The sequence below is a fragment of the Megalops cyprinoides genome, chromosome 9 (genome assembly GCF_013368585.1).
Source record: "Megalops cyprinoides isolate fMegCyp1 chromosome 9, fMegCyp1.pri, whole genome shotgun sequence".
Classification (NCBI taxonomy): Eukaryota; Metazoa; Chordata; class Actinopteri; order Elopiformes; family Megalopidae; genus Megalops; species Megalops cyprinoides.
The window spans coordinates 15,971,635-15,980,404 of NC_050591.1; the positions used below are offsets into that span (position 1 = coordinate 15,971,635).

An 8,770-nucleotide genomic window follows, 5' to 3' on the forward strand; every position below is an offset into this window, starting at 1 on the left:
ACACACATGCACACACTTTCTGTCTCTCCCACACACACACACCCTGCTGCATACACTCTCACACACATTCTCAGCTCCACACCTATTATTTTACAATCACAGAGTTATACGTAAACTCTCACACACATATTATCTCATATTCACAGAGAGAGAGAAAGTGTCCTCACAGTTACATACAGATATACATATGGAAATTCATAAATAATCAAATATGCACATACAAGCCTTTTCCTTCCAGGAATTTAGTCACAGGCTTGTGTGTGTGTGTGCGTATGTGTATGTGGGCATGTGCATGTGTACGTGCGCAGAAGATGCAGCTGCAATAAGTGTGTGGCTGTGAAGTGCATGTCAGCTGTGTGCTGCTCAATACTGCCACGAGCTGTACTCATTTGCATGGAGGAGCCTGACCAGAGCATTAATTTGCACTCTAGCTACAGACACAGAGACAACAAGCCCAGAGATCCATTCAAAACAGATAGAAACAACTGCCCCAGGGTCAGTTCCATACACACACCCTAGAGACCACACTTTTCAAGTGGAGAACTGGGGAGAGGAAGGTGAAACGAATATACTTTTGGATAAACCTATTGGGAAAAAAATGCAGTCAGTCTCTTCTAAAATAACTCTGACCGGCACACAAAAAAAGAGTAACCACCTGCTGCAGTTCTGTCAATGCCTGAGCATGTATAGCACATTCTCTATGGTAGGATGAAAGGGCACGTCTTAGGGAGACATACCTACAGCTCACTGCTTGGTAAAATTAGAACTAGTGGCAGTGTGACAAACTCTTGAGATATTTCTGTTACTTTTGAGTCTGAAGACGCACAAATTAGAGTGTTTTTGAAAAGTTCAGAACCACAGTATGCACATACAACCAAAGAAATATGTTCAGTCTGAGGGAAGTAGTCTAGTACACAGTACAACAAAACAAATGGTAACCAAGCAAACCAAACCAAACACTGTGGGACAACTTTTTGCCTATCACCCCTCTTCAAATGTTATTTTAAAAAGGATACATTTAACTGTTCAGGACATGTAACACAAATTTGAAAAGGTATCTCATGCATACTTCAAAACATTTAAAGCATTCCAGAGAAGCAATACTTCAATAAAGACTGTAAAGAAAGAAAAAGAAAAACTAGAATATTTGAATATGTTGAATCATCTAGAACAAAAAAAAATGGAATTAAAAATGAAATGTCATTAGCGTCATAAAAATGGAAAATGTACACAAAGACTATTTAGATATATTCACAGAAAATTCACACTTGTCTGGAATTAGAAATTCTCCAACATCTCTATCTGCCAATTAAGAAGATCAAAATGTTACTGAACAGGAGATACTTCACAAACTGTTGCTCCTGACAGCCACAGAAAATGATTTATTCATTCTAATCTTATTCCCACAGAGTCTTGCAATGCCAAGAGGAGAGCTCAAAGAATAGTCAACTAAACTGGCTGAAATCTTAACGTATGAACTCCCACTAACACCAAGAAGGCACTGTATGGCATTAGGACTACACCAAATAAATAAATAAAATAATTTGACTTGAAAATGTCTCTCTGCAGGACCAACTACAGATTGTTTGCAGGACACTACATGCAGTGTCACTACATGCTAGATGACACAAAGGAAAACCAACTGCAGTGTGGCTCTAAATAGATGACCTCATCATGTGGCCAACTACCTGACCTGGGTGACAACAGAACACACCCCTGACCATGCAGAGGCTGGGAAGGGGGTGCACTGCTAAAAAAAATACAGCACAATCCTACACATTTGTCCACAATTCCTTGTCTTGTTCATTTGATTAGCCACACTACAAATCATCTTTTGAAAAGAGCAACAGTTGCAGTATGTAGGAGCAGCACATCCAAGTCTGCAAATGGCTGTAGCTGCCAGAATTTACCCTCATGATTCCTTTTTAATTCTCACAGTTGTTAGTGTGGTTGCCCATTGTGTGGCTTGTTATTAGTAGTGTGGTTGCCCTTTCGCAAGCACACTACTGTTCTTGTGTGGCTTATTATTTATTCTTCTTCTAGCCTTAAAACCACCCACACTGTTCAAGCTACAGATGGCAAACCAACACCAAATCGACCGGTTCATTCACCATTGGTGTGCTTGTACTTTTACACTCTAAGAGTTTTAAAGATATTTTTTAAAAAATACCCTAAAATTAACCCCCATTAAAATTATAAGAGCAAACAGCGGGAGGATTTCACTCCTGGCGTTGAACAATACATTTTTCTACTCAGCCATATCTCCTTGAATTCTGGCTCTAGGGGCATAAATTATACATCAAATGTAGGGACAATTGTGCAGATTTTGACAGTGCCTTCAGTCCAGCACTGTGATGAGTGGTTTTTGAGTTATGAGCCTAAATGGTCGATGAGTTCAGCTGCCGCTCTAAACCGCATGACCACACTGCTTTTTCTCAGGCTGCGAAGCTGTGTCAGACACAGATTGAGGGGGGATAAGAAGGCAGACGGCAACTCCAATACTGATATTAACCCTTTTGCTCGTATGGTCAATAATGCAAACATGCAACCTCACATTGCATTTCTTCAGGAAATACACACAGATCTAGCCTAGCAAGTGTGGTTGCCCGAAGGACAAGCACACCACTATTCTTGTGTGGCTTATTATTTTTATTTATTCTTCTTCTAGCTCTAACTTCGCCGACACCGTTCGCACCAAAGGCCCGCACTCCTCTGTCACAAACTTTTCGAATTGACATTTCTCTCTCATTTCTGGGACTTTTGAGATGTGAGCATTTGTTCGGTCTTTGACATCCCCTCTCTCCCAAAATTGACATTGACATTTAAATTGCTGCAACGGAGCCAATCAGAGACAGCTGGTGTCAAGTGACAGTTGATTTGGAATGTTGGTTGCTTGGCAACATTCCAAATGTTCTTGTATTCTTGTGTGGCTTATTATTATGCGGCAGACAGCAGCTCCTCTTCCACCAACGTTTCGAACTGCCATTTCTCCCTCATTTCTCGAACTATAGACATAACTTATACATCAAACGGTAGGAACATCTGTGCAGATTCTCACAATGTCTTAATCTAAGAGCTGCAGCGGAGCCAATCAGACAGCTGGTGTCAAGTGACAGTTGATTTCGAATGTTGCCAAGCAACTGAAATCCTGAGTTTCTGGGTGTGAATAAATATTTCAATACATCAAACACCGTGGTATTCCGTTTTTTTCTATGTTATACTTGCTATTTGAGTCAACCTAGCAATGCGATTGCACTGTTGCATCCACGGATAAAGCGAGCTTATTCATCTCGAAAATAAAGTATACGAATATTTGCGAAATGAGGTCAAAAGAAAAAAAACGTTTGAGAAACGACAAAAACTCCAGCTAATAATTTCAAAGACAAGAGAGAGTCAGTGTTGCTCAGTTATGACTGGCAAACTTAAGGATTTGGGAGCCAAGAGAGGGTGCAGCGCAAATCCTTTGTTGGGTCGAGTAATGCTCCAGGGAATATAAAAAATAAACAGAACATTGGTTAATAAACAACATAAATTTCGGCTCGATACTATAGGCACTAAACTTAGTTCCAATAACACCTACAGACGAGTGTTCCCTGGAGCTGTTGTATCACATTATCAATCTTACAGAAGGACTGGGGAAAATTTAGGGGCGTGACGTTTCAGTCCGCTGCAGGCACTCGTAGAGGGAGAGAAAGGGAAAGAGGGCGAAGGGGAGGGAGGAGGAACCACAGAAAAAAACGTTTGTCTAAAAATGGCTTCCTTTTCTTTGGAGGCAGGAGTAAAGACAGAAAACTCCTCTCAGAAGTCGACTCCGGAAACCGGGAAGCTGAAAGAGGAGACGGCCGATCCGGACTACGATTCGGAACAACTGTTTCAAACTTTCGAGACCTCGGCGCTTAGCTTCTCGACAGACCAGCTAGCATGTCTGTGCGAGGCGCTCCTGCAGGCGGGCAATGTGGATCGCCTGTGCAAATTCCTCTCCTCCATCCCTCCGTCGGCCGACCTGCTACGTGGCAACGAGACCCTGCTGAAGGCCCAAGCACTGGTCGCCTTTCATCGGGAGGAATTCAAGGAGATGTACACGATTTTGGAAAGTCACTACTTCCACCCGAGCAACCACGGGTTCCTTCAGGACCTATACTTGCAGGCGCGCTACAAAGAAGCAGAGAGGTCCCGGGGTCGTACCCTGGGCGCCGTTGACAAGTATCGACTCAGGAAGAAGTTTCCCCTGCCAAAAACAATCTGGGATGGAGAGGAGACTGTGTATTGTTTCAAGGAGAAGTCTCGTAATGCGCTGAAGGAATGCTACAAGAGCAACAGGTACCCTACTCCCGACGAGAAGAGAAACTTGGCCAAAGTCACCGGGCTCTCCCTCACCCAAGTAAGCAACTGGTTTAAGAATCGACGCCAGAGAGACCGAACCCCGTCCGGCACCAACAGCAAAAGGTATGTCAGCTTTGCTCGTCTTACAGCCTTGTAACGTCGCAGTGTTTTCATTTATATGTGTCTATATTTGTTGAAGAAAGGTCTGGGTTCTCTCACATAAGCGAGTCCAAACATTCGCGTCTACACTGTAAACAAATCGCTATTGTTTGCGTTCTCGCAAGTCTTCGGAAAAACAGTTGCCAGTGAGACTCGAACCATGCAGCCTTTCAGGGAGTGTATTGGTTACTTAGCCCTCGAGGTACACACAGAACAAAATAAACAAATGTTCAAAACCAATTAAATTAGCCATTTATAGCGCAACTTCCATATACTTGTAGTGTAGACTGTTCTGGGTTCCCTTCGCGCAAAACCACAGAAATACGGGATGAGCCGCAGTAGGCAAAACGCAGCTATTGTTGCCAGAGTAGCAAAAGTAGTCATTTTAGCAAGTTTGCATATTAATATGGATACATATGTTGCCGTTGTGGGTAGCTTCTTCACTCTAGTTAAGTGTTTAAAAATTTGCAGACTGTATAGGTTAATTACCCTGGATTTACGAATAAGTAAAAAAAAGAAAGAAAACACTGCGCATTAATAGCGTTTTCCCTCTGTGTGACTGGTAGATTGAATGAAGCTGTAGGGTTGAAAACGAAAATAGAAAACGTAAGGCACATCCTCCAGGACGGCCCGCTGGAGAGCATGTTCTTTGTTGTGAAATGTGAGATCGGGGCGCCCTGAGCGGCTCATGTTTCCTGAAACCCTGCACCGCAAAGTCTCCCTGCGGACCACGTCTGTATCCCTCGGCCGCGGGGAGTGAGAAGGACGGAAGGATGAGCGGGAAGACAGCGAGTGGTCTGTAGTTGTGATGTTCTGGTTTGTTTAGCTGAGAGGGACTGAAGTATGGGGCTACCCGACACATACGTGACTTTTGTATATTCTAATAATTGTTACCCCTTAATGTCTGTTTGTAACAACTCCTCCACCGAAGTTTAGATCTCCTACCGCTTATCTTGCTAACCAGAACTGAGCTATTCTTTGTATTTGTTTTATTTGACACATAAGTTAACTCTTTGATTGGTTAATTCCTTCTCTGAATATGGCATTCCTCTGCTCCATGCTTTTCCAGACATGCAAATGAGAGAGATAAACAGTGAGCCTCCCAATTTTATCTTATCAGTTTTCATGCAGGGGCCAGCAAATGTATACAGTCATTCCTCACTGATAACTAGCCTGCCATGTGGACTCTTTTTTTTAGACAAAGTTGTTAGATGATCTATAAGAACTGCACATTTTTTGTTTTTATGAAAACCACTGTCTCAGAACTATGACAGTGGATTTGAAAGCGCATCTTCATTGTAGCAATGCTATAGTGGTTAAGGAGCAGTACTCATATCCGAAAGGTTGCCAGTTCGATTCCCCACAGAGACACTGCTGCTGTACCCTTGGGAAAGGTACTTTACCCACAATTGCCTCAGTAAATGTCCAGCTGTATAAATGGACAACATTGTAAAAACCTGGAATTAGTGTTGATGCATTGATGCTCTGGATAAGAGTATCTGCTAAATGCCAATAATGTAATGTAATAATGTAATAAATACAGATCTGCTGCATATTTGCAGTTTTCTCCTTCTCCTTTAATTCTGTTTTTTCTGTGTCCCACCCATATCCTCCCCTCTGTTTTTTTCTTCCTAAACCATTGTCTTTTTTCCCCTCTATGTCCTCCCTCTCTTTAATCATCCTCTCTGCATCTGCTCCCTCACTCACCTCTTGCTCCCTCTCCTCCCACAGCGAGTCGGATGGTAACCATAGCACGGAGGATGAGGCCAGCAGGGGTGGGGCTGAAGACATTGCCATGACACCCATCCCTCAAGACAACCCGGGATGTCCTACAGCTTCCCTCATATCCCTCTCTGGTGCACCTTGCAGCTCCGGAGGTCAGCTGCTGCTGAATGGCACAGGGGGTTTCCTCACCGCACCACACCCCCTGCTCCTAAACGGAGGCTCCCTGCTGCCAGGGCCTGGAGGTGGGGTAATTATCAACGGGCTGACCCTGAGTGACGGCCACACCATCACCTTGAGCCCCGTCACGGCCAACCCCCCTCTGCTTCTCAACGGAGCCCAAGTTATCCCCAAAATATCAGGAGGTGTGGATCTGGCTGCGGACGATAAGAGCGTGACCGCACAAACCGCCATGCCCGCCATCGTCTTGAACACCAGCGCCATTCCCAGCACCACCGCCTCTCTCCCGCTGCCAGAAGATGGCAAGCCAGTCTACAGCAGCACCAGTGCCTCGGTCCTCCCTACAGTTGACTTCATCAGCTCTCTCACTGTGCAGGAGGGCTTGAGTCTGAAGGAAGAGGATGACTCCCAGCCCCTGTCCCCACCGTCCGTGTCCTCCTCTGACTCCCCTTGCCCCCTCCCCTCTCCCAATTCCCTGACCTCCCTGGTCTTGGCCCAGACCAGCAGACCCCCTGAAAACGACAACCTCCCAGTCGTGGTGTCCCAACCGGGGACAGTCCAACCTGTACAGTCCAGTCAGGTGGTGCCTGTGCCTTCCCAGCAGCCAGAGGTTGTGGTGTTTGCCACCGCTGGATCCCACTTGAGCCCCAGCAGCCAGATCTGTCAGGTGGTCTCATCATCCTCTGCCTCGACCCCCCAGGTTCTCTCTCTGCCCCAGGTGGTCCCTTCCATTCAAGGAATACCTGTCTCCCAGCTGGTCCAGCACCAGGCCAGCTCACAAGTGTCCCCATGCCCCCAGCTGGTTCCTGTGTCCCCACTCACCACGCAGCTTCCCCAGGGCTCCCACATTCCCCAGCTCCAAGCTCAGACCCTCCACGTAGCAACCCGACTTGCACAGCCTCAGCAGCTGGGCGGGTCCTCCACACCAAGTGAGGGCACTGCAGCGATCTCCCTGACCAGCACGCAGGCACAGCCGGGACTGACACTCCAGCTGGGTGACCAGGCAGCTGCTGCCTCTGCCCCTTCCCAAACCCAAATGCCTGGAGCCCAGATCATCCCACTCTCTTCCCCAACACAAGTCGTCCCTGTTTCCCAGCCCGGGCAGGCTGCCACAGCTCACCTGGTCCCCCTGTCTTTACCGCAGCTCATCCCCGTGTCCTCCGTGTCCTCCACCTCCTTTCCCCAGGTGGTGCCGGCCTCCCCCTCGCTCTCCTTTTCGTCCCCTGGAGGTGCCTTTCAGATCCTAACCTCCAGTGCAGGCTCTAGTGCGGGCGTGGCCCAGGGAGCCTTCAGAGTCAATCAGCTGGGGCCCTTGCAAAGTGTGGCGGCCCCTGTTAGCAGCACTCCAGGGGTCCAGTTCCTCAATTCTGGACCTCAACTCATTCAGCTCCCCGCCGCCTCTCCAGGTAAGTCATGCAGGAGTCATTTTTATTTATGTTGCTGTTGCCATTTCTATTAGTATTCATTGTTAATGAAACAATTATAGCCGTATGAGAAGCTGAATAACTTGTCAGAGCTAGTTAACTTGTGTTTTGTTTGTAATTTCTAATTTGTTGTTTCTGTCCCTCTGTATTTCCCTCTTCCCTCCTTGGTTGCGCCCACCTCTCCCCCTTACAGCAGGGAACCTTCTCCTCGCAGGAGGGGTTGGAGGTGGTCCCATACTCACAGGTCTCAGCATACAGCAGGGAAAGCTGGTGCTGACCATCCCAGCAGGGGTCCAGTTTGCCAACCTGCCTGTTAAGCCTGTAGCAGAGGAACAGGCCCCTAGCAATGGAGGCATTGCCCTTACCCCTGTCATCTCTCTGGCACCCACCCAGACCACCTCCTCCACTCCCTCTTCCTCGAGCTCCTTCCAGACACCAGAGCCCTCTCTCAGCTTTATCAACTCTGCCAGCACACCCCAGCACACCCTCAGCCCGGACAGGGTCCTCTCCCACAGTCCCTCATGCAGCACTGCGCCCCCTACCATCCAACTCCCCCAGGCCACCTGGAGCCCTGTGTCCCTGTCCAGCACCACTGGCTTGGCTCTCTTTGACGTCCGGGGGAAGGGGGAACTACCAGAAGACCAGGCTTTGCTGGGCCTAGCTGGTAGTGACGGCCTCCTCCTGGGGCCTGTCTCTCTGGATGAGGATGTTGGGGGCACGACACGGCTGGAGGGCTCAGAGGACATGGACGGAGACCCGAAAATCCTCACCCAGCTTCAGTCTGTGCCAGTGGACGAGGACCTGGGTTTGTAACACCAATACCTTACTAGGGTCTTCTCTCTTGGATGGCTGCCCACACCCTAAAACCAAATCCTCCTCAACTCTCTCAAATCTGTGAGAGCCAGAGCTTGGGAGCTTGTGTGACCATAAAGACCTGCAGTGGAGGGCCTGACTCTTCAACA

The 8,770-nt window shown here is 47.4% G+C and overlaps 1 protein-coding gene across 1 annotated transcript; it reads left to right on the top strand.

Annotated features, from left to right (window-relative positions):
* Positions 1-3,744: 3,744 nt before the first annotated feature.
* Positions 3,745-8,770, top strand: six5 (SIX homeobox 5). The gene is made up of 3 exons (XM_036537463.1): positions 3,745-4,446; positions 6,214-7,790; positions 8,002-8,770. The coding sequence occupies exons 1-3, from the start codon at positions 3,752-3,754 to the stop codon at positions 8,619-8,621; spliced, it is 2,892 nt and encodes a 963-aa protein (XP_036393356.1). The 5' UTR covers positions 3,745-3,751; the 3' UTR covers positions 8,622-8,770.

Bases quoted from the DNA above. Each gene is read 5' to 3' on its own strand.
- six5 (XM_036537463.1), top strand. From the start codon at position 3,752: ATGGCTTCCTTTTCTTTGGAGGCAGGAGTAAAGACAGAAAACTCCTCT. The intron at 4,447-6,213 runs GTATGTCAGCTT...CTCCTCCCACAG, and splicing joins TCCGGCACCAACAGCAAAAG to CGAGTCGGATGGTAACCATA. The intron at 7,791-8,001 runs GTAAGTCATGCA...TCCCCCTTACAG, and splicing joins GCTCCCCGCCGCCTCTCCAG to CAGGGAACCTTCTCCTCGCA.